Below are 26573 nucleotides of genomic sequence, written 5' to 3'. Positions count from 1 at the left end.
TAGTGATCCACATCTTTCGTTAGAGAGTTCATAATATCGTCTTCAATGATCGAAATTTAATTAGTCATATTTTAAAAAAATAACCTAAAAATTTTTGAATATCATTTGAATATACATTTTTTAAAAATTCCCATATTCTAAATTGCATAGTCAAGTTACTATGACTTTTTATTTAAATTTTTTTAAGAAATACAAAGTGAGCTATTCTTAGTCCTTCTCACTATGTATTCCTGTTCCGAGGCGGACTGTAGGTTGTTGTTAGTCGTCCCGGATAGGAACTAATATAGTCCTTCTCACTATGTATTCCTGTTCCGAGGCGGACTGTAGGTTGTTGTTAGTCGTCCCGGATAGGAACTAACATAGTCCTTCTCACTTTGTATTCCTGTTCCGAGGCGGACTGTAGGTTGTTGTTAGTCGTCCCGGATAGGAACTAATATAGTCCTTCTCACTATGTATTCCTGTTCCGAGGCGGACTGTAGGTTGTTGTTAGTCGTCCCGAATAGGAACTTATATAGTCCTTCTCACTATGTATTCCTGTTCCGAGGCGGACTGTAGGTTGTTGTTAGTCGTCCCGGATAGGAACTTATATAAAATTTATTATTATAACGATAGATTCATATTATTTTTACTGCAAAATTATTAACCAATATTGTAATTCGATGTTTACCTCATCACGTGCACATTGTGTTCCTTTTATGAAAAAATTAATTTTTCGCTTGCTTTTATAACTGGCAATACCAAAATAGTCATGCAATTCGAAAGAAACATACGTTCACAAAATGTTTATTGGAGTGTGATTGAGGACATTCGACAGTCTGATGTCTTCTGTCTTTTTCGTTTTCGTGCAAGATATGTGAGAAGGAAGATTTTTTTGAACGGTTTTTAGGAAGTTTTTTCTGTTTTTATATGATCTTCACTCGACGAATCAATTGCCACTGAAACGGGTGCATTTCAGGTAACTATGGGGCTGCATAGTTCTTTCTTCTCATAAATGGTTTAGTTATAACTCACAGTGGTTGTCTAGGTAAAATCTTTCAATGGTCCATTTTTTACCATTTCTAGCTTTTTCCAATTACACAGATTTTGTTTGTATATCAATCGCATTAGTGTAGTGCGGAGTAAAATTGTATTGTTCAATTTATTTATTTATGTGCAGGGCCCACCCTGAACCAAACGGCGGCGCCTGGGGCGAGTAAAACTTTGGAGTCCCATGTCAAACCAGAATATATCTAGATAGGTGATCACTGCAATTAATAATATTTGGATGATTTGATTTCTTGTGTAGCGCCGTTTAAATGAAAAATGGCGATGTTGTAAGACTGTTAGGTATTAGGTTTTATCAGCGGACTGCTTCAATTGGCCAATTAGGGCCGGCCATGCGCGAGGGGCTAAAATCAGAAGATCTCCTGTGAACATAAAGCACGTCATAAACATTAATTTAGTTTGGGGAACGGCTGCACCCTACACATGTTTCTAATTATCCATTTCGTTAATGTGAGTATCGCTCAAGAGTTCCAACTGCTCCCGACCGTCTAGAGCCAGTACGACTATGGTATTCCCATTGTAGCATGTTGTGAGGCTAAAGGTATGGGGTAGGGGAAAGATTTGGAAAAATGGTTGAGGAAGAGTCTGAATTATCGTAATACCAGGGCGATTCTAAAAGTATTTACAATTCTGGAAGGTGCCGCAAATATACAACAATATTCTGAAAGTATCTACAATTCCGGAAGGTGCCGCAAATGTAATCAAATATTTTTTTAAAATGAATTGTGAAATAACACAAATTAATCAAGTAAAATTTAGTTACGCATGGCGCGATTGTAATACGTGACTTTCGGATTCGTAACCAAGGATCACGACCACTCAAACACGGAGGCCTGGTTTATTCACTTGCAAATTTAAAAATAGTTGAATATTTGCTCCTCTATTCTCAACTGTATCTCTCAAATGGTAATTTTGAAACACAATAATTAAAAAAATCGGATCGTTGTCGCAAATGGTCAAACTTTTTTCTCTGCCATATATTTTTCTTCTTGCGTTTCTCAACTATACAGCAAGCATTTCTTAACTGCGAATGACGCAGTTCTATTAGTTCTTGAAAGTTGTAATTCTTTCATGGTCTTACAAACAAAATTATAAAAACAAAAACTTTAACTAATATTTTGCTATGCGTTATAAGATGTGCGGTCACAAACTTGGAACATCCGCATCCCGGGTATTTGCTATCTTGAATGAAAACCGAAAAATTATTTTGGAACATTTATTTACTAGTCGGGTAAATAATTATAATCATAAGGAGAATTTATTGAAAGAGTTGGAAACGTTGTTGATATTGGCCACTCTATTAAACTGGAAAATAAAAATACGGAGGCAAGAAGAGAAAGAAGGTAGAACTGGCTAGAAATTGTAAATAACCCAACAAACAACTATATCTGATAAATAATCTGTTACTGTTACACGTGCTTTTTTATGTTTCATTATAACTGAAATATTACTTTTTTTATGTTTCAGGAGATATCATAAATTAGCCATTAACGTTTTGCATCTTTTCAGCTATTCTTATAATTTTACGGATGGAATATTAATGATTTGTTTTGCTCTTGTGAAACCTAAACGGACAAATGATTTAATGGCTGCTAAGATATGCGATCAATTATATTTTGTTTGAGGAAGACGACTAACTAACTAACTAACTAACCATCACGCCGTTTTCCCGCAGGGGTAGGCAGAGAGGACGGACCGCCAAACAACTCGGTCTTGGCACACACTCCTTGCCTCATTCACATTCATACATCGTCTCATACATACTCTTCTATTATTCCGACTCTTGGTCGTGCCATATCTTCATAGGGAGTCCCCGACTTGTGCTACCATTCACATTTGCATCATATATTCTCCGTACACTCCTTTCTCTGCTCATTCGCTCTACATGCCCAAACCATCTAAGCGTCCCTTTTTTGAACTTATTCATTACGCTTACATTAGCCTTGTAGTCTTTGCGAATCTCCACATTTCTCACACGATCATACATGGTTTTACCACACATACGCCTCAGGGATCTCATTTCTACAGCATTCAGTCTACTTTCATTCTTTCTCTGACAGTTCCATGCCTCAATTCCATAATTCAGGGTAGGTACCAGCACTTCATTGTGGACTGCTAGCTTCGCTTCTTTGGACAATTTTTTGCTAGCGCCAACTGCGTTCAGTCCTCCATTAATGGAGTTACCTGCATTTACCCTTCAACGGGAAGACTACAAAAATTATATCTCACTTTTTGGTAAGTAAGTTTACTTTTTTGTAAGAATAAAATATTGCATGACTTGTTGTTCTCTTGGTGTATCCCTTATCGTATGTTGTCATTCAATATTTTCGATAACTTTCCGACATCTGACGGGCTGTGTGTAAAAATGGTTGTGCACTTCAGTTTGAGTCCGAGGTTGACTCAACTTCCACAACAGTGCAATATTATAGCATTATTGATTTCAACATTTAAAAAATGTGCAGTGGGTCATACTAGGTGTATTGCATACGCTGACTGTTATTCTTAGTTTAATGGTAATGATAATCTATATTGTCTCTCTAAACAACGTCAAATATGTTTGTAGAAATCATTTTGTGATGTTTAATATTACACATCAAATATAAACACAGTTTTCCAAAACCATTTATTTTTTTAAACTTTGCAGGTTTCTCTTTTACACAATCTTCATCGGGGCTTCATTGTGTAGAGAAAATCAATAAACAATTTAAATTGATAATGATGCACATAAAAATTTCAATTTACTTCATAGAACTATAGCGTTATTTGGTGTTAACTAATTTATTTAAACTTATTTGTAATTTGGTCGGAAATCTACCATAAAGTATCTGATTACATTATTATACATAGACAAAACCGTCGGAAAATAGAAAGACGTTTAAAAAAAATTACAGGTTTATGAAACAATTATTCTGTTTTTAATTTATCGTATTATTTTAGCTCAGCCGATTTTCAGAAAACAATAAGACATCCTTTTAATATGTTTTTATTATTTAATTCTTTTTCTGGATAAGTTTATTTTTTCAACGTGCTTTTCCAAACAAACGATTTCTCTCACCCAATACTGTGCTAAAAAGTGTGTGCTTGCATATTTATCCGATTAATAAAGCTACATCATTCCTTATCAGCTTTCAGGTCTTTAAAAGAGCAATCAATACGCTCGTTAGCAGTTCGAATCATGTGTGAGAAATGAACACTTGAAATAATGAAAAAATTTAATATTTTAGCTTTTTATTTTAATTATTTTGGCACTTATATTTAAATACATTTTGTATAAAATGTTCATTATTAATAAATCACATACCACACAGATGATTAGAATATATAACCATCAATAAATAAATGAATTAATATCACGAGTCGCTCACAAATTGATCAAGTTTTGCAACAATAAAACGAGATAATATTTGAAAACTGACTCACATAAATACAGTATAATAAACAAATTATATGTAATAATCTTCTTTCTTTTCAATCATCTCCCCCTGTCATCACCTCCATGAATTCTGAAATTAAAAATTAAAAAACACAACGTCATCATTATTATATTACTTTAAACATTTCCGTGAACCGAAACTGATCTCAAACCTTTTTTATAATTTAGGGAAGTTATGGAGCTAAAACTAAAGTTCACGAACTTTGTCTTTGAGTTAAGTAGGCAAAGGTTGAATAAGACATCAACAACTTAAAGTTTTGATTGACTATGAGCCAATTCCGTTGACTCGTTCGTAACTTTGTAAGTAGTTAATAGTTCAGCAAGTCAACATTAAATGAACATTGAACAATGTTCCTAGTAAATCTAAAACAAATAACAAAATTTTATAATACGAATTTGGTAATAATTAGTTCTACTGAGATAAAGTTCTGATATCACATAAATATATTTTACCATCAAAATCTACTGTTCCTGATCCGTCAGAGTCAATTTCTTCAATCATCATGTCCAAGTCCTCAGCTGTAATTTTGTCATCGAGTTCCTTCAGGATTTCTCTCAGCACAGCGGTTGTAATGTAGCCGTTACCTGAATAATTACGTTAATGTGTTAAATAAAACAAACTTTATAATAATATAAGCTGCTTATAATGCAACAACGTGATATCTAGTAAGTATATTATGTTAGTACCTAATGAATGAATTATTAATCAATTTCAATCATTCGTAAATAGATAGAGAATCAACATTGAAATCAATATTTGTACAGCTATCGTACATAAATCAAGACTGCATTTAGATTTGTGCATACAAAACGTTTGTAGGACAAGTTGGTTTTGGCACACAATGCACCGCGTGCAAATATCAAACATCGATGTTTTAATTAGAGCGAGGTAGTCTAAATGCACCTAATCTTGATTACATTACAGATTGTTTTAATTGATAAAATGTCTATCTATAATTACCTTCCTTATCATACAATCTGAAAGCTTCCTTCAGTTCTGCCTGCATGGCTTCAGCATCCTCTTCTACCATGAACCTAGAAGCTAAAGTTACGAACTCTTCGAACTCTAATTCTCCGGAACCTGTTGATAAAAATAGTGCATTTCAAATCGGGAATCGAAAAAGAAATCTACATTTACATCGTTGTATGGAAGATGATCGGCATCAAAAGATAACTTTGAGTAGCTTCTTTATAATGTTGTTTTTTCACTAAATATTTCTTTCTTTATAAATACATCCGTTTGAGTTGTTTTGTTGACTGAATAAATGAATAAATACATAAATTATAAATGAAATGAAGTGAAATCTTGTAAGTGGAAATAAAACCATTTTCCGGCATCCGATCGAGCTGAAACTCAGCAGATATACTCGATGTCGACGAAAAACACACATACTTTTCTCTGCAAATTGGATGACTCCTGTCCTTGAAGTGGATGGTTCAATCCTCAGTCAAACAAAAAATTAAATATATATATTTACATACATGTATTAATAAAATAGATCTCTTATAGTTAGAAAACTTTTTTTTGGGATGATTTTTTTATGGTTTCCAAGCATTTCTAAATATCATTTTTCCAACACTCAGTCAAATGGTTAAAAGGAAAATATTTCCGGTGAGTAACAACTTCCGCACGAATAAAATGAGTATAGCTGATTTATTAAAATCTTTTTATAACGGGATTGCAGGCCGTTTCTTAATAATAATTTAATATTTTGGTAACATTTCAAATAAATATTAGAATTTTTATGAACACGTGTTACGACGTTGAAACCTGTCAATTCATTAGTTAAAGGCCTGCAATCGCGTTTTTAACGGTATTACGAATAATTTGTTGAGATTATTAATAAATTAGCATTATTTTATCTCAGTAAGTTATCTCCGTGATGCGACTTGAGATGCTCTATGTACATCTTTTCCTTCTCTTCACGCAAGCCATAGTCTTAAAAATAAATGAAAAGGAAGTAATTCTACGAAATAAAATATATAAAGGTTATTTTACTATTTTTATTAGAGCGATACCATTTCTGGTGTCTTTTTTTAGTAAGCTTAATTTTTATTAGTTGCGTTGCAGTATAAAATTATGTTTAACATTAGACTATACATATTTAGCCTGGGGTTAATATTGTGTTATTCGTTATCGGCGGTAAACGTTGTGTTTTAGTAATTATTAAATGATGTGATCGAGAGAGTTGGTATATGAATCCACACAAATTCATAAGGCCGGATTTCCTGGGTAGAAAATCCAGTGAATTTATATGGATCAATTCTCGAACACATGCAATCATCGATTGGGTTAATAATTACTCCGGTTAGCTTGGACTCAGATGATATATTGCTTGCACGAACCATCACTGTCAACTTCAGCGATGATGTCAGCTAACATCTCGTCGGTGAGAGAGATGCCCAGCATCCCGAGGATGGTGCCCACCATAACTGTGCCGATACACCCTTTCTTCTCTTGGTCGAAGGCATCGAAGGCGTTTTTCAGGACTAAAGACATAAGAAGATATTAATGTTAATAATAAAACAGACAGAGAGCACAGCTTCTACATATTTTTTTACAGGTAGCTAAATTTATTTGAGGGCAACAAGAATATGTGTGTGTTTTTTTTTAAATTTGTGATATCGCAAAGATAAAGATTTTTTGTGCTTGTAAAATAGAGAAATAGTTTAGTTTTATAAAAATAATTTATTTTGTGAATGATTGAGAACTCACGGGCAATTTGTTCCTTGTTAAGCTCATCCTGTAAATAAAAGATAAGACACAAATTATTTTAAATAATATACTTTTCTGACCAAACTCCGATGCCTCTTTCCCACTTTCTCCAGTATCGAGCACAAGGTTTTTTCGATAATTTTGATAACTTTTCATTGTTCCTGAGCACGACTGAAGATCGCTAACGTACAAACGTCATGCTCGGGAACGATGATAAGTTACCGACATTATCGATAAAACCTTTATCTAGATACCTATATTTATGTATGTGTATGTATTCATAATACTTTTATCGTAAATCTTCTGATTTTTCAATAAATGTATTGATATTTTCGTACAAAGCTATAAACTCTTTTGCCTTTTAATTTTATATTTGAAAGCGTCAAAAATTATGTTATTTCTTTAAACAATTATTTCCAACACCACTTAAAAAAAATCTGGTTTGACTTTTGATGGAAAACACTGCTGTTTAAATAATAGGATTTTGTAACTGAAAGTACACGAATTTCTTTAAAAAGTTGAAACAAGTTAAACAGTATGCGACACAATTATTTGATGAAAAGAATAAAGTTATCACTTTTAAACAGAAACTTTCACTGACACGTACCATTTTTAGTGATTTATTTGTGTTCTACTACAAAGAGAACCAATCGAACTGCGCAAACAGGTAAACGATGATGACCAACACGATAACGAAAAACACAATATTTGGTTGGATCTTCCCCCCAACTTGGCGTAGTCTTTCTAAGATCTCGGCCAGGATACAGCTGCTTCTGGGGACAAGTATCACCAGTGTGGTGGCAGGAGGTGCATAGCTCCAAGTCTTATAGCGGGTAGGAACCCTGAGGACTACGATTGGACGATCAGCTGACAGGGGTGGACTGACCACTGATTAAGAATTGCCCAAATTATTAGAAACTGATTTTGATGTGAAACATATTTTGGCGCGCTTAGGGGGGTAAACTCGACTTTTGCGTAGCAAGCGTGACAAGACGGGACGACGCTCTTATACGGAAAAACACTTCATTCAGTCGTTGTCAACATGACTCGTCGGCTATATTTGCTGCTAATCTCTTAAAAAATTGCAATCGATCTATTCTAAATTATGGCGAATTTTTTAATTAGTATTCTATTTCTGTATATATATTATAATGATAAAAAAAAAAATATTTTTATCAAAAATATAAGGACTTGTTTACTTTCATCTCGATGTTTCACATCTAACAGGGGTATTTTAAGATTGTCACATGTGAATCAAAAAATGTGGATATAACAAGACTGAAATAAACTAGTAAACACTAATTATTATTTATTTTTACGAAAATGTGCATTAAAGTCTGATCTGATGTGGTTCCAGCTGCTGCAGCTACAACACCAGGTACAATATACTGAGATACCGATCTCCTAATTAACGAAGAAGAGACAACACATTTTTATGACACCAAATGATTTTTTAAGAAATTTTCATATGTAAGTAATCCAAGTAATCATTGTATAATTTCGGCTTGCCATAATTATAATATAAACACATAAATTTGTTTCAAGCCACTTTATTTTAATAATAATTATTGCTCTACCCGTTTTGGAATACAATTTGAACAAGTGCGCAGTGGTTCAAATTTTCCAGCGTAATAATAATAAATTTTAAAAAATTGATGAACTCAGAAGCACTTGAAATCAGAAAATCACTAAATAATCATTGTAGAATCTAGTCTTATTGTAGACATATTTCCAGTAAACCGCTCCATTCTCCCGGTAATTCCTCTAATTAATTCCCCTTTGGTTGGCCTCACAGTCCGAGACCTAAACCGTTTTGTTCTCCCGATAATTCCCATAATTACCCCTCCCCTTTGTTGACCTCCCAGTCCGAGACCAAAATCGCTTTTTTCTCCCGGTAATTTCCCTAATTACCCCTCCCTCTTTGTTGATCCCCCACTCCGAGTCGTATATATTTATTTTGTTAGTTTAAATACTCTCCTGACGAAGAAGTCCTCTCTGAAGCCGGTAGATCAATAATCATTCAAATAAAGCGTTTTCAACCAAATGTAATAAATACATTGTAAAATTGATTACAATCAATTATATTAAAAACTTTGGTAGTAGATTTGATTAGAGCAGAGAAGCTTGTATAATTTCATTTTCATGATTTCTAAAAATTAAAACGCTCAGTTAATAATGTTGAATATTTTTTATTTATTTAGGTTCTCTTCACATTATTCGTAATCCGGTTAAAAAAGGGATTGCAGGCCCTTTACGAATGAATTGATGGGTTTCTTAATAAACTTTTAGCAAAATACGAATTTCGGAATACATAGTGTTCATAAAAATCTTAATATTTTGACATCTCGTCGTGGCCTGGATATCATATATATAATAAAAGCAGGTTTATCAGGAATCGGCCTGCTATACCGTTTTTAACCGAATTATCAATAATTTGAAGAGATTTAAAAATAAAATGTAAAACTCTTTTTTTCTCTGTGCGTTTTTGTTTTAAATTGCTTTAACTTTATTTCGATTTGTTAACGTTACTGAGCTTTTACCATTTTTTTGCAAGATCTAAGGCATTTACATTCCTACTCTGTCAGTCTTAAGGCATTTACTAAGACAATTTCAAGTAATTACCAAGCCAGTAAATTTGTATTGTTTTGATTAGTTCAGGTTATGTCTAGGACAATCTTTAAGAAACGTTGCTAATGTCATAACTAAGGCAGTTGTTAATACATTATTCAATGAGTAGTACCACCTTTTCGATGTGAACTTTTTCGAGTAACCCGGTAGCCCGCCTGTGAGTGCGCCCCTGTGCACTGATGAACCTACCTTCGGCTTTGTGATGGTGATTGCCTGCGTGGGCGGGGAATATTGTCTGGGTATGTTGTTGGTGAGGTATATTTCCGTACCGAATGGCTGCCCTGGGCCGGTGCCATTACGTGCTTTGTGGGACAAGATCGATGACAAGGCCGCGGCCACTATTCACTGTGCCAGAAGGGATGCTGCTGGGAAATTAAAAGAGTGCTGATGACAATAAAAAAAACACTTAAAAAATCAGTCAGTAAAAAAACAAGTTTTTAACTATAATGCAAATTTTTAAATTAATAGATTCTTTCATTTTTTGGTTTGACTGAGGATTGAAACTTCCTCCCCAGGGACTGGAGTCAACCGCGCTAACAACTGAGCCAATTTGCTAATGCTCTAATTTCATTCAATTTCAGAGAAATGCGTATACATCTGCGTGTGAATGCGTGAGTTCCACCAAAATTTGCTAGAATGCATTGTCATCGACAAAAGTTTCACCTCGATCGGATGTCGGGAAGTGAGTCGATCTCCACCTCGATCGGATGTCGGGAAGTGAGTCGATCTCCACCTCGATCGGATGTCGGGAAGTGAGTCAATCTCCACCTCGATCGGATGTCGGGAAGTGAGTCAATCTCCACCTCGATCGGATGTCGGGAAGTGAGTCAATCTCCACCTCGATCGGATGTCGGGAAGTGAGTCAATCTCCACTTCCCAGATTTTAATTCATTCATTCACGAAAACAAATTCGAAATTCATTCGTATTTTAAAAAAAATCTGGTAATGCAAAATCATGTGTTTTTGGTTTGAAAATTTGGTCGCCTGGAAATGTTTCAGATGCTTTAATTAAATACTGCGACTAGAATACATCCTGGCCTTTGAAATAATCGAGTGTTTTTTAGATAAGTCTTTTTATAAGCCCAGAAAAAAAAATGTATAAGGCCAATGAAAACAGCATTAAAGTTCAAAATCTCCTACTTACTAACCCATTTTCAGTTATGGTTTTATTGTATAATGTGGCGAATTAAGTTATTTATAAAATGATCGAAAAACATTTAAGTATTTGTGCCTGAACATCCACTAAATAAAATAAATGATACTTTTTGGCCATGTTTTTTTCATGCCTAAATCAAAGCAGGTGGATGGTGTTAAGCGGGAATTTAAGCCTTATCGCCATCTACGTAAGGTGTGTTATTGATAGCGGCTCGATTCAAAATATTACACGACGTAGTGCATCGCCTTAAAACCAGTATGTAAAGAAAAACAAACGATATTGTCATTTTTAATTTCTTATTTCTTCCAGTCAAATACTGTGTTATGATGCCTGCTAGGTACACTGAACTAAAAACTTGATTTTAATAAAATCATTACATTGAGCAGGCAGCGGTAGACCCATTCAGGTATAATTAATCGTTGTGCAAGAATAAGTAGAAAACAGTTTTGATAGGAAAAAATGAGAAATAGTAAAAAATAAAGTGGAAAAATACAACATTTTTAAATAGAATCACGACGTAGAAAGTGAAAATGCTAATATGTGCGTAAAATTGTAGCATTATTTATTTGTAACCATTATCATCATCTGCCGTACCAACATTTTAGATAGGTGGAGAAATCTGTACCCTTTGCATAAATTATCATCGCCAAAAAGGGAATGATCCGTAGTCTGAGCCGTTTAGAGTACCTAAACTAGACGCAAAACAAATTTATATGCACATCACATTTCGTTTCTTTCTAAAATTGTTTTCTAAGGATGGGTTGTTTTATAAAATTTGAATAGTTCATCAAATTTCAATGTTCATTTTAGGGTTCTGTGAAAGTCCTATTCAATTTTTGTTATTTTATCATAATAGGCCAGTTACTTGACAGAACTGAAATAAATAGAGTTCTGGGTGAATAAAGAAAAGTAAAGTTAATTAATTAATAAAGTAATTTAAAAAAAGTAATTTAAAAAAGTAAATAATATAGTAAAGTAATTAAATAAAGTAATTTCATAATTCATTTTGGTTTATCATTCCATGGGTGCCTTCGTTGTTGTGCTATGTAGATTATTCCTAGAATCTTTATTTAATTAGCTATGTTAATACCCACGTATAGTGGATATTGAATATCTCGTTTATTATCTTATCTTAGGTGCTTTACAAAATTACCAGGAAATTAAATCATTACATTAATTTTTTCACAATTTTTTGGCAGAAAATAATTATTATTTACAGGTACGAGTATATATTACTATTCTTTGCCATGATTTACATATTGCATACCTCACACCACTATGCTGAAATGAAATTAGTTTTATTATTTATTTAATGCACTCAGTAATAATGTCCCAAACGATCATTCAGACAGTTATACTTATTTTTGAACAGATTTATTGCAATTTTATTGCAAGTTATTAATTAATCCTGCTCGCTTCTAATGATTCAATATGCATTTTCACAGGTGGGGACATAATTATTATTGGTCTAGCTGTAATTTGCAATTCACAATGTGTTTCGGCTTTGAATCCTAAGCTGTGCGTAATTGAAAATTAATTTTCTTAACCTTTCAGAACAAGTTAGCAGAATATTATTTCAGATGTTAATTTTACAGGTATATCAATTTTTTAAAGTTATACATTTTGTCATGTTTTGAATCACTAACATTATTTTCAATTGTTTCCCGAATTTTAGTTGCCATATTTTTGGTGTGATTGTTATTAGGTTGATCTAACTCAATTGGTAGAGACGCCAGTCCCGGTAATTGTGGGATTTGGGTTCGAATCCAAGTTGCGACCGTTAGCTTTTTATCTTCTTTGTGATTATTTATTTCTATTCTCGTACATACAATTTACAGATGATTTAAGTTAAGATAAATAATATATATATAAAATGATAATAATCACTATAGTCAGTAACTGTTCGCAAATAGTTAAGTAGTAGTGTTTTGTGAATACCTCGCTAGGATACTCTGTGCTGATGTGTTCGCATATTTTGGATTTTGTTATTCCGCAGTCATAAGTAAAAACACAGTGTCCTCCTTGAGTAATGAAAAGATGATAATGTATTGAAAAGATGAGAAAATGATATTACTTGATGATAACTTAATGAAGCAATTAAGCCCCGCATACCCAATTTCTACCGATCTATAACAAGTTACTCATTAACTCTTTTAGTTTTTAAATTCCAAAAAAAATATGTGTTATTTTTGAAGATAATATCTTTAGATTTGTACTACCGAAACGTAAATTATATGAAATTCCCTCCATAAATTTCTCCAAAAATTCCTCCAAAAATTATTGAAAACCCGTTTTGTTCTATAGGCATGAAAACATTCACAGTGCATCTTTAAATGCAACTAAAGTATTTATCGAGAGATTTTTGCTTTATTTCAAACGAGTCGTGTTGTATTAAATATTTTCACAATTTTCTCTTGATTATTATCGTATTTTTATATTAGCGCGGTCCCTCTAACATTCGTGTTTACATTTTAATACAAACATCTTTGAACGCTCATTACGGGGCCTTAAAACTAAAATAGAATTTGTTTTATTTGACGAAAATAGAATAAAACAAACAAAAAATATTTGGCTTTGTCCATTCATTTCTTTGAGAATTATTGATACTACTTTCTTCACGGGTTTATTCAAGACTGAACATGCTGGATAAACAATGAGATACGGCTCGTAATAAAATTAGATATGATACACATTTTGCGGAATAACATATTAAACAAGTGACGATTTTATTGCACTTATCGATTTATTGCAGCGACTGACTAATTCTGACAAGTGCAACTAATCTTAGTAGGAACTAAGGATTATTTTTTACATTAATATTGGCACATACTGTGTTTCACACAAACGTTGTGCCCAAATTTCTATTTTACAAATATTAACATATTTCATGTTTGAAATTAAAATATTCCACAAAACAGGCATTTAGGTATTGAAAAGTTGCCCATCACATTATATGTTGTAAACAATACAGAACTTACAAATATTAACATATTTCATGTTTGAAATTAAAATATTCCTCAAAACAGGCGTTTAGGTATGGAAAAGTTACCTATCACATTATATGTTGTAAGCAATACAGAACTTACAAATATTAACATATTTCATGTTTGAAATTAAAATATTCCACAAAACAGGCGTTTAGGTATGGAAAAGTTACCCATCACATTATTATATTGTAAGCAATACAGACATCACAATGAAAAACGCACAGTTGACAGATGGCAATTCTTCGACCGAAAGTAAGGTAACATTCTGTCACCTAGGCCAATAACACATTACTAGGTACTGGCTATTACAAATAAGTTTGGTATGAGAAATATTTTTCATCTTACCTTCCTTGATGATTTATTATTCGTTAATATTTTAAAGAAGGACAATTTTTATTGTTAAAAATAAACGAAACATTAAATGTTTGTAGTCTAATTTTTTTACTATTACTTAAAGGGATTTTTAAAAGATGGTTATTGAAATTGGCTTTCCGAGGTAAATATCTTATTTATAGAAGATTAGAAAATGGTCGTTTATGTTATTTTTTCTTTTTTCAATAAAATTTTTAAATCGACATGTTTTAAATTTGCATGTTTTAAATTAGCATGTTTTGAATTAGCATGTTTTAAATAAGCATGTTTTTAATTAGCATGTTTTAAATAAGCATGTTTTTAATTAGCATGATAGCAAGCTGTTTGAGGTTTTAAGTCAGGTTGGCCAATAGCGACTATTTGAAGAAGTTTTATACATATTATCCATCCCAAAAAAACAATCGTTTTATAAGTTATTTGAATCCTAGTATTTTTCTTTTTTCCACAGTCCCATACAAACAAACAGTGTCGAACGTTCAATTTATATGCGTTTTAACCAATGTGAACACTTTGCATAAACGACCATCGGGAATTTTAATTGATTAACAATCAATGATGGTGATTTTTGTTCAAGTTTATTTATTTTAAATTATATTTGTAACGGTTTAAAAATCGTCGTGATATTTTCTTATGTACTTATGCGTTTACAACAGGTACCTACTTACATGTTTTTATTATTTGGAGCTTTGAATTTAATTATAAATATTCCTGGATTAAATTAATTTTCAAATAGATTCGTTTTTTTAGAATGTTTACAAAAATTAAATTATGTTTTTGAAAGCGAATGAAAGATTCTTTCAGGTTTCAAAATACAATTATTACAAACGGATGCGCGCAATTCAATGTATTAAAAATCTGATTTCAAAAATATTTTTAAAGAAATAAACTTTTTACGACTGTTTTGTTGCTTAACGATTCCCTTTTATTGTAAACTGTGGATATACCACTTACACAAAACTAAAAAATATATTTAATTACACAAACATATTATAAAGTTTACTTCGCTTTGTTTTCGTTTCATTAAAAAATAATGAATATAAAAAATCACCTATTATGAAAAATCTTAAATACTAAACACTTCAAAATAATTGTAAGGTTAAGTTTTAGATGAAAATACAAAGCTTCGTGTTGCCTCTTTCCTAACACTGTTTTAATCGTAAATCTAACCGTAATACAACGTCCATCGCAGCATATTATTATTGTTTTAGTAATAATTATTTTTAATGAGCAGGCAGCATTCTGCTGATGCGCTCATATCTGATTTCACAAAAAACTCGTCACCCCACGGGTCGGTAAGAAATGGACATAAACCGAATGCTGCAATGCGCAAAAAAGTTCCAACTGAATTGCGCTTTTGACCGTTACCTTACTATAGTGAACTTTATTTTCTGCGTATGTTTCTGCAGCATTTGGTTTATGTCAATTTCTCACCGACCCATCTGATGGTGGGCAAAGTTTAACAGTACTAATAGAGTTTGTGCCGTAAAGTACACAAAAACACCTGAGGAATAAATTCCCTCACGGGAGCCTTGTCTCTTAATGGTGATGTAAACTATTTTGATTGTTTTCTTTGTAACACACTGTTAATATTTTGTATTATTTTAAAAAAACATATGAATAAACCCGGTAGAATAAAATGCACAACTGTTATTTTTACAAACAATAATAAGGGTTATAGTCGTTTGCTATCAACAGTTATTTTTATTAAATATCGTGATTAATTGACTTGACACTGATGTGAATTTTTCTTACCAGTCTGGTATTTTATAGTGCTGAAGTGTATTTTATGCATAATATAATGGATTAAAATTATTTAAGGATTGTTTGAGATTTAAGATTATAGCTTACCCAAGTTCAAGTTTATTTATTTTAAGGTATATTTATATATTAAGGTATTTTTTATGGTGCTGAAGTATATTTTCTGCATAATATAATAGATTAAAATTATTTAGAGATTTTTTGAGAATTAAGATTATAGCTTACCCAAGTTAAAGTTTATTTATTTTAAGGTATATTTGTATATTTTTTAGTGCTGAAGTGTATTTTCTGCATAATATAATAGATTAAAATTATTTAGAGATGGTTTGAGATTTAAGATTATAGCTTACCCAAGTTCAAGTTTATTTATTTTAAGGTATATTTGTATATTAAGGTATATTTTATAGTGCTGAAGTGTATTTTCTGCAAAATATAATAGATTAAAATTAATTAGAGATTGTTTGAGATTTAAGAAAAAGTTTTTTTTTTTGGGTAAAGTTTTACCCAAATTTTTCACAAAGGAGAATAATAAATATATTTCTTGAATATTAATGGCCGAAAAAGTGGGATCGCTCTCATATAACAATCAGGTAAGTAAAATTGAGTCAAATTATGTCAAGATCCAGAAAAATTGTTGGAGAGTAGGTCTGAGACGTTATCACTACGGAGAAACGACTTGATGTTAAGTTATTTATTTATTTATTGTGAAAAATCGATCAGATATTTTCCATTCGATTGAACATCTTTAAAATCATTATTCAAATTCAGATCTGTCTAAAATGTAAGCAACAAAGATTTCAAATACAGACTTTGCAAAATTTTGTTACCTACTTTATCATTTATCTAAAATTTGATTTAATACTTGATTAATTTTAAACACTACACAGGAATACGTAGAAATATTCCACATCGCGCATGCATGCACCGATAACCGACATTAATAAGTTTTATTTATTCAGTCTTCATTTAAATCAATCGTAGAATTCAAGAAAACAATTTTGAAATATTTTCGCTTTCGTGTGTTTTGAAATTATAAGCTTAATTTGATTGCTTCTAAAATATTAATTATTAAAAGCGTGTCCATTTCTCGCACTGTGTATCAAACAATAATTGCATGTTTATTTACAGATACAAATTTGTTTTGCATTATAACATGACGATTGAATACACAGTACATTTTATAGCCGTTTAGATATTGGATGCGATGCCAAATGCAATTAATAGAAACTCGGTCTTAGTACGTATTATGTCCAACGAATAGACAGAATGCATATGTAGGTAACATGAGTATGCAGGTACACACATATTATATCACCTTCCTCAAATCTCCTCTACAATACGTTCTTGTATAAATAGTAAATTGTATAAATGTGCGCACAAATGTATGCAAACCATAGAGCTATACAATGAGAGGCGCTTTTGCATACTAATATCTCTTTGAAACGTGTCCACAATTAAGGCGAAGTTTAATGCCAAATCACTATTTTGATTAATCTTTATAGCGAATTGGTGTAAATTATGAATACCAAAAAATATGATTTAGATAAATTAAAGGTTTTCCTATCGCTTCGCTTGAGTAGAATACAAATAAAAAAAAATTACTAAATAAAAAATATAAATGCAAACTACTAAAAAAAAATTTTTTTCATTAGAAATGTATGAACGCATAAAAGAAAAAAACTTTAAAACAATACAGTATTATAGCTAAGATTATCTGTGACAGTTTCACTTGATTGACTTTTTTGCTTTCTTATAAAATTATTTTCAAAACAAATAAAAACCAGATTTTTGCTTGAAATCGAACGTTTCTAGACTCCGTTTGTAAAGCGATTTTAATGCCTATTACCTACAATATAAGGTATACCAAGAATCTACACTTTTTTAGCTTGTAGCTTCCTCTTAAAACGCGATAAGCGGTGAGCGTAGACCAGATTCGGTAGTTTTAGTAAGAGCGTTGGAGGTCAATTGAAGCTAAAATAGTAAAACCTATTTTTTCGCTTCGTGTCTTATCTAGATATAATACATCAATGATGCGAACATATATAAAAGTTTTTTTTAAGAATACATTAACTTTTTTGTATTAAAAAAAATAAGTGTGCGATTAGGGAAGTATTATTAATTTGTATATTTCATAACGCATTAATAATAAAAAAAGTAGCTTATTCTATATTCTTTGCTGTTGACAATTGTGACAATTCAACACACTTTTAACAAAGTAATATAAAGTTATTAAAAGCGATGAAAAAAATCATATGAACCTTACCTAAATAACCTATGTAAACTAGTTTTTGTTTTCTCTCTGTTCATGACTTTATTTAACTTTTTAATGGTAAGTTGAATTGTTATTTCGATGAGTTATTCGGTCACCGAATAAACTACGACGTCAATTGTAAGTTTATCACTGAAGAGCACATATTGAAATAACAAAACCCGGCGCAGTAAAGTAGTTTGCTAAAGTTTGGCAACGGTTTGTAGCGCAGTCTATTGTGGGGCTTTTCTGCGCAGGACCTGAATGTTCGTTAAACAATTGTAAATCGAACCACCTTTAAATCGGTTTGCATTTCGACGCCAAAAATGAGTAAGGTGGGTAAATTAAACCACATTTTAATAAAAATGCCTCACTAAATAATGTAACCAAAAGTAGGAAAGAAGCCGAACTTTTGATTTGGAATTTAAAGTTAAGTTTTTCAACAATTTGCGCGCCATTGTAAAAAGGACTTGTAATTTGTAAGCAGATTTCATTTACGCGGATTAAATGGTGATATTACAATGCTAAAGAGATTGATTTATTGACAAATTACAGAAAAGGTGACGGTAACGCCCTCTCCACATTCCACGTTTCGTTTTTCCACCCTCCATGGTCTTTAAATTTGGAAATCTATGGCCCGCTTCAAAGTTACAAATTCATTTAATCCTTATTTCAAGAAGTGGTGGTTAATGAATTATTTTTGTGCTGGTTTTTACACAAGCCAATTAAAAAATAACTGTTTTCCCTTGTGGCTCTGTTTGTAACTCTTGTTCAAAGAATTATTAGAACTTTTGCTTGGAATAATTTAGTGTGAAATCATTTTCAAAATTGGAAGTGTTTGTTTGGAGAATTCAGACAACCTGTATCGAACATGAAAACACGAATTTATTGCATTATATATTATAAAATTTACGAGTTGAAAATGCACCAAAATAATCGGTTACTAGGCGAATCAAGCCGGAGAAAAATCAAAATATTGACAAACCAGTCGCTGTGCGAAATTATTATTCTCACCTAAAAACATCTGCGTCTGAAACGTAAACAAGTTATGGTAAAGATATTAACGTTACAAGAGAGCTTGCTAGAGAAATTATAAATAGCTAAAAACACCACAATTTCCGGCAGTCAAATTTCAAAAATTAACACGAGTGGACGGAACACCTCCAGTTAAAACGCGATCTGTTAATTACAATTATAAATTCATAGATTTCAATTATAAATTAATTATAATTGAAATCTGTGGTCGCTTCTGTTCCTCCATCATGGCACAATCATTTTAAAGATTACAACTATTTCTAACGAGCTGTTTACGGCCGGCACTCTATCAGCTGAGCCAGGCGCATTGTCATCATTACAATAATGGGGCGTCTCTGTGTGCCGGTTCTTATAATCAAACGAATGAACTGCCCACTGCCGGTGATCACCTAGAGGCTGGCCAATCCCTGTTGCATTGATGCTGACAACCTAGAGGCTGATGAATTCCTCCTGGCTACCGACTGAACCAGCCACCGATGCTGACAACCTAAAGGCTGACGAATACCTGCTGGCTACCGACTGAACTGCCCACTGCCGGTGATCACCTAGAGGCTGGCCAATCCCTGCTGCATTTATGCTGACAACCTTAAGGCTGACGAATACCTACTGGCTACTGACTGAACTGCCCACTGCCAGTGATCACCTAGAGGCTGGGCAATCTATGCTGCATTGATGCTAATAACCTAGAGGCTGACCAATTCTTCCTGGCTACCAACTGAATTGGCCATTGATGTTGAAAACCTAGAAGCCGGCCAATTCTTCCTGGCTACCGACTAAATTAGCCATTGATGCTGAAAACTTAGAGGCTGGCCAATTCTTCCTGGCTACCAGCTGAATTAGCCATTGATGCTGAAAACCTAGAAGCCGGCCAATTCTTCCTGGCTACCAACTGAATTAGCCATTGATGCTGAAGCCCTAGAAGCCGGCCAATTCTTCCTGGCTACCAACTGAATTGGCCATTGATGCTGAAAACCTAGAGGCTGGCCAATTCTTCCTGGCTACCAACTGAATTAGCCATTGATGCTGAAGCCCTAGAAGCCGGCCAATTCTTCCTGGCTACCGACTAAATTAGCCATTGATGCTGAAAACTTAGAGGCCGGCCAATTCTTCCTGGCTACCAACTGAATTGGCCATTGATGCTGAAAACCTAGAGGCTGGCCAATTCTTCCTGGCTACCAACTGAATTAGCCATTGATGCTGAAGCCCTAGAAGCCGGCCAATTCTTCCTGGCTACCGACTAAATTAGCCATTGATGCTGAAAACTTAGAGGCTGGCCAATTCTTCCTGGCTACCAGCTGAATTAGCCATTGATGCTGAAAACCTAGAAGCCGGCCAATTCTTCCTGGCTACCAACTGAATTGGCCATTGATGCTGAAAACCTAGAGGCTGGCTAATTCTTCCTGGCGACCGACTGAATTAGTCATTGATGCTGACAACCTAGAAGCTGGCCGATTCCTGCTGGCTACCAATTGAACTGACCACTGCTGCAGCAGTCGCCCACGCCATTTACTGTATCGTATGGCGCGATGATGCACAATGTGCTCCAATCTGAAATTATCGCTGAAAAGATTCCGGTTATATCAGTTTTTTATCTGTGTTTTAAATCCCAGTTGTACTGAAATACATATAACTATTTCTTGTGAATTGGGCTGGCTGTAAAAAATAGGAAGTACCTATAAGCTACACCCCTTTGTACGTTATGTATACCAATACAATACTTGTAATTAAAATGTGCATTTTAATTCGAATCGTCTTTCTTTTATGATGGTTTGGATAGAACACCTCACGGTGTTTTACTTAAATCATTACCCAGGTTGAGGACTGATGTGTGCCGGTGCTTATTATTTACAGTATTTTCTTGTGCAGGCAATCACGTCCCGTACACAACCCATGAAGTACCTAACTATAAATATAATAGTTTTGACAAGAAAGTTGTCGAGAATTCTATCCACATTGATTTTTGATGAAAGACAAAGCGAAAAAATGGTTCCACTTTTTAAAATACAATTAATTCGCGTTATAATAACTAGTCACGTTTTTACGAGATATTAAGCATGAAATATCGCCTCCACTACTAACCCGTGATTTTATGTGCTAGTTTAAAGCATGTAGTCACGTTATAAAGATTTCTAAACAATTTTATTTAGGTGGCTTATTACAAAAATAAATTTAGTAATTATTACGGTAATTTTTTTTTATTTTCCAAGAAAAGCAATGAAACATAGCTTAGCTTTTTAAATAAAAACAACAAATCGTTGAGAGGACTCTGATAAGGTATAAGGATAAAATTTTCTTTTATTCTACCTCTAAAGTTCAAACGCAAATACTCAAATGCAACTGCAATAAGATCTAAAATCTTTAACCTTAATTATAATAACTCTTTCGGTAAGTGCGAAAATATTATTTTAATCCACTTTACACTAAGCAATCGGCAGTATAAACTCCTAAGCCGTTTTTGATTTATTTATTTATCTCTCGTACTATGTTGATCTCGGGCGACGGTACGCCAGGTATATGTTGATCCGTTTGCATTTGTTGATCCACCCCGGATATGTTGATCCACTACCCAAGCTGGCATACATATGTAAATCCCTACAGATCAACTTGTGTCATCGAGATTTTGCTGTAAGCCACGCCCATTTTTCGGTCGCATATACATTTTACACGATTTATTTTGTTGATCTATATATTTCTGACAAACTTGACCGCTTGCATGTGTTGTAACTTGTAACCGCCAATTTCGCGCGCGTTGTGGTACTTTTTAGATTCCGTTAGAACATCCATATTCTATGAAAATGACTCTGTACTTAAAGAGGATAGACTGCCTCACGCGTATTTACATTGAAATGGAACTTTCAAAAACGTCAAATCCATGCTTAAAAAATCTTTTGAACTTAATTAAACAAAAATGTAACTTTAATGCATCATTTACTACGTTTCGTGACTTAGCAGGGGTGCCCGGGTTCATGGGGTGAGATTTGTCTTAGTCATTTTATAAGAGAAATTTTGAACATTGATTGAATAAAATTTTATTTTAATGTATCTTTTACCATCTCTCCCGACGTAAGTTTCTTGTAATGATTAAGTTGAAACAAAGCGTAATATCCATAATATGTGCCTATTAAAATTGCGGTGATTAGATTGGTGAGAATTTAATTTTTCAAATTTTAAATTGAAATTGCTGAAAAATTTATTCCAATTTGTTTTTTACTAAACATGGCTAAAGTCATTTCAAGCACCGATTCCAACCAACGATGTTTTAGTATATGTTCGTCAATCAACAGGAGCCACAATGTCTGTACATCAGAGCCCTCGAGAATTATTACAATTATGTGTACCGCCGCCCCGGGAGCCAATATATTAGATAACCAATACACCTACCATTAGTCACCGCCAACGTTTTAGCGAGATAGTTGTTTATTTTTGTATTTTTTTACATCGTCTCCACACAGGAGGCCCTAAGGAAAATCGTAACCCTCAAGGCCTATGTCATCTTTGTGAATGCTGTGTTGGGGGTATTTTGAAAGAAAGGAAGGTCAGTGAGTTCTGGGAAGGAAATAGGAATGGATGGGTGGGTAGTATTCTGGGGGTCAGTGTGTTCGAGTGATAAACATAAGATTCCAACTCTCCTACTGCGTTGCAAGGCGATGCGTTGAAAGAGGATTAATCGATCCGGCCCACCACGCATTTGGTAGGCAAGCGCATCCGCCGCCAAGAACCGAACAAACCTCACCCCATAAACCCGGGCACTCCTGCTAAGTCACCAAACATATCAAACTACTTGAGGTGGCTCTCGACTAGCAATCCGTAGGTCGCGGGTTCAAATAAATTTTATTAAAATTAATTTGCACTATTTTACAATTAGTGTTTGGTTATATCTGAATAGCCAGGTACTCTCCCACCTTCCTCCTCGTCATCTCCTTTGAGGTCTCCTTTGAGGATGCCATAGTCTCACTGGCTCCAGACGGAAGTTTTTGTAAGTCTCCATATTCAAATTCGGCGGTATGATTTTTTTATGTGACACCTCTCACTAGAGCGCCCCTGTCTTTACACGTTAAATACATAGAAACTATGTCGCCAACCGGTTGGGCAGCTTTATGAGGCGGGTTAAGGTAGGGGCTGTAGGAATGAATTTATTAATGCGGGTCTTAAAGAGGCCCGGATTATATTGATAGCTCGTTCCACATGCGAGCCGACTTACGGTAAAACGAGTCGGAGAAACGACCCGTTCATATATGTATAGATAACATCAACTTAACTGTGAACGTGTATTCCGCTCGGTCCGTCGAGTATCAAGCACGTGCACGGTGCACCGGGGATCAATGCTGCTAGCTCCTTTTAACAGGCTCTAATAAAATATCTGTAGAATAGACACAGCATACGCACATTTTGTCATACATGATTTTACCGTACATATGCCTCAGGGATCTCATTTCTACAGTATTCAGTCTACTTTCAGCCTTCTTCTGCCAGTTCCATTCCTCACTTCCGTATATTAGGGTAGGTACCAGCACTCCATTGTGGACTGCAAGCTTCGCTTCTTTGGACAGTTTTTAGTTAGCTCCAACCGCGTCCAATCATCCATTAACTACCCATTATAACCAAGAACCCGGCCTCCCCTACTAAGTCACGAAGCGTAATCAGGAGAGATGGTAAAAGATACAGGTTCAAAATTTCCTACATAACATTATTCCTTTTGCCGCCATTTTGGATTTTTATGGTCGAAAGGTATCCCTCCACCAGTTTCTTTCGATCCGGCCCGCCACGCAGTAGATGGGCAAACGCATCCGCCGCCAGGACCTAGACAAACCTCACCCTATGAACCCGTGTACCCCTGCTAAGTTATGATTTTTTTATGGATTTGTTTTTGCGAAATTTTCGTTTCGATCTAAATACGCATACATTTCTTATAAACAATTCAAGCAACACACGTCATTTTGATTTGAAACAGTACCATTTCACAGTCATTTCATGCGATATTCGACTCTAGAGACTAATACTTTTAGTTCAATATCACAAAAGATTACGGAATCACATAAAACCTTGTGATGAACAGTCCACCGATTGCCCCTTGATTGGTTCATTTAGTAAAACCATATATAGGGACACAGATCAACTTTGTCTAATAACTTCTTACCTGGATCAACATACTACGGGAATAGATCAATATATATGAGATCAACATACATAAGTATGCCAATTTGGGTAGATCAACATACTACGGGAATAGATCAATATATATGAGATCAACATAAGTATGCCAATTTGGGTAGATCAACATAAATTATGCATCCGATTTCCATACAAATTTTGAAAATTTTACTAACAGTATATCAAATGTTTTTTCTGGCAAACTGGCAACATTGATAAGTATTGTACCACTGTTGTCAATTCATTCAGATGTATTCCATAATAGCCAAGTTATATGGTGTTTAAGGTGGATCAACTTAGTCTAACAACTTCTTACTGGATCAACATAATACGGGAAGAGGACAATATATATATATATATATATATATATATATATATTTTTTTTTTTTTGCAATCCTGTGATAATACGTACATAATAATTCAGTGTAACAGTAATCAAAAGTAAAATTATATGGAACCCATGCAGAAGAAAAAGCATTGGGCTAAATTTAATTGTTATTATTATTGATATATGTTATTATAACCTTCTCTTAACTATATTCCATTTTTATGAAAAGTAAGACAATTTTTAATGCACTAAATAAAACGATCTCGCGTCTTCCAAATCTAATGCAGTGTCAGAATAACTAGACGAAATAAAAAAAATTGTATTCTACCACGTGTCACCGTATTCATTTCTATTCCTAGAATAGACCTTTGTAGACAAGCTTTGCATATGCCGCTTTTATAGAGTGCAAGTAATTTGGCACGTTGCACTTGGAAATGCAGTTGACCGTTGCTAATCTAACAATGCGCTTCGATATAGGCACAGTAGATACAATCATTTCAAATAAATCGATAATCAAGGTGAATTTTAAAGATACAAGTACCTTTCATATAAAAATAAATGAAAAAATATTACATTACTATACCATAACTTTAAAATTTACAATACAACTTGCTCGATGTTGTATTTTTGTAATTTATTTAGTTTATTTCTATTCTTATTTTATTAGTATTTTTTTACCCACGCACAGGCAGTGCCTTTGTGGGTTATCTTAACTTAACTTTATTACCTTTTATACGTATGTAATGTTTTATTCTAAAAATATGTATAAATATGTGTAAAAAAAATGTTGGGAAAAAAATTAAGTTGGTCACTATCAAAGCAAAATCCTTAAAATCCAAAATTTCCCTCCACGCCATCGAGGATGAATTTATTTTGTTGCATGAATACACCATCATAGGTATTTCTCGACTTTTATATTTAAAGTTGCATAACGTGGGTGTCGCATAAATCGCTAGTGCACCGCACTGTTGAGTTTAGCAGCCACCTCTGGTCCGGAGCCCCGAAATTCCTGAACAAACGGGCAGTCCGTTTGATAGATTCCCCTATCTTAACAGGTGGATTGCAATCTTTTGACCACGGGCGTCAGGAAAGTATGCAGTCCTTGTACTACCGGCATTACAATGGAAGATGCTCCGAGGAACTAGCGTCATTGATCCCATCGGTCCGGTGTATAATCGGGAAACACGCCGAACGCGCGTTCAACATTTGTACACGGTTGACATTTGTCACATGAGAACGGGTCGCCTCAACGACTCGTTCTTGAGTTCAACAGCTCAGCTGTGGAACGTTTTGCCTGCCTGTGTGTTTCATCATTCCTATAATATGGGTCTCTTCAAGACCCATGTTCATTCCTTCCTCCCTTCAAAAAAGTTCTCCACAGACAATCCCCAGATATGACATAGGCCCTAAGGGAAAAAAAGGCTTCCTGTGTGGAGTTAATGTAAAAAAGTGGAGTTCGTTTATTAATTATGTAATTGTAAAACCTTTCTCAATATGGTTTGACCACAACTTTTCCAAAAGCAATCTGATGATAATAATTATAATTGTTTATCTTCTTGCCTACGTCATACATCATAATATTGAAAAAGGATTGTGTAATATTAATTAGTAGTTACGTTATGACGGTGGAGCTAGGTACCTGCATAGGTAAATAAGTATAATATATTCATGTTAATATCTGAGCTTATCCCGTGTGGTTATCTGATCTGTATAAACC

The 26573-nt window shown here is 33.8% G+C and overlaps 1 protein-coding gene across 1 annotated transcript in view; it reads right to left on the bottom strand.

Annotated features, from left to right (window-relative positions):
* Window positions 1-4293: 4293 nt before the first annotated feature.
* LOC149421695 (troponin C, isoallergen Bla g 6.0101-like) overlaps window positions 4294-26573 on the bottom strand; it is a 29781-nt gene continuing 7501 nt past the window's right edge. Inside the window, exons 2-6 of the mRNA XM_089635021.1 lie at window positions 7194-7221; window positions 6824-6967; window positions 5439-5558; window positions 4931-5062; window positions 4294-4547 (exon numbers count right to left, since the gene is read on the bottom strand). Coding sequence (XP_089491147.1) covers window positions 4513-4547; window positions 4931-5062; window positions 5439-5558; window positions 6824-6967; window positions 7194-7221 — 459 coding nt within the window. The 3' untranslated portion in view covers window positions 4294-4512. The remainder of the gene's footprint in view (window positions 4548-4930; window positions 5063-5438; window positions 5559-6823; window positions 6968-7193; window positions 7222-26573) is intronic.

This window comes from Hesperophylax consimilis, chromosome 8 (genome assembly GCF_061612785.1).
Source record: "Hesperophylax consimilis isolate HC1 chromosome 8, BYU_Hcon_1.0, whole genome shotgun sequence".
NCBI classification, from domain to species: domain Eukaryota; kingdom Metazoa; phylum Arthropoda; class Insecta; order Trichoptera; family Limnephilidae; genus Hesperophylax; species Hesperophylax consimilis.
This window is presented reverse-complemented; position numbering and strand designations above follow the sequence as displayed.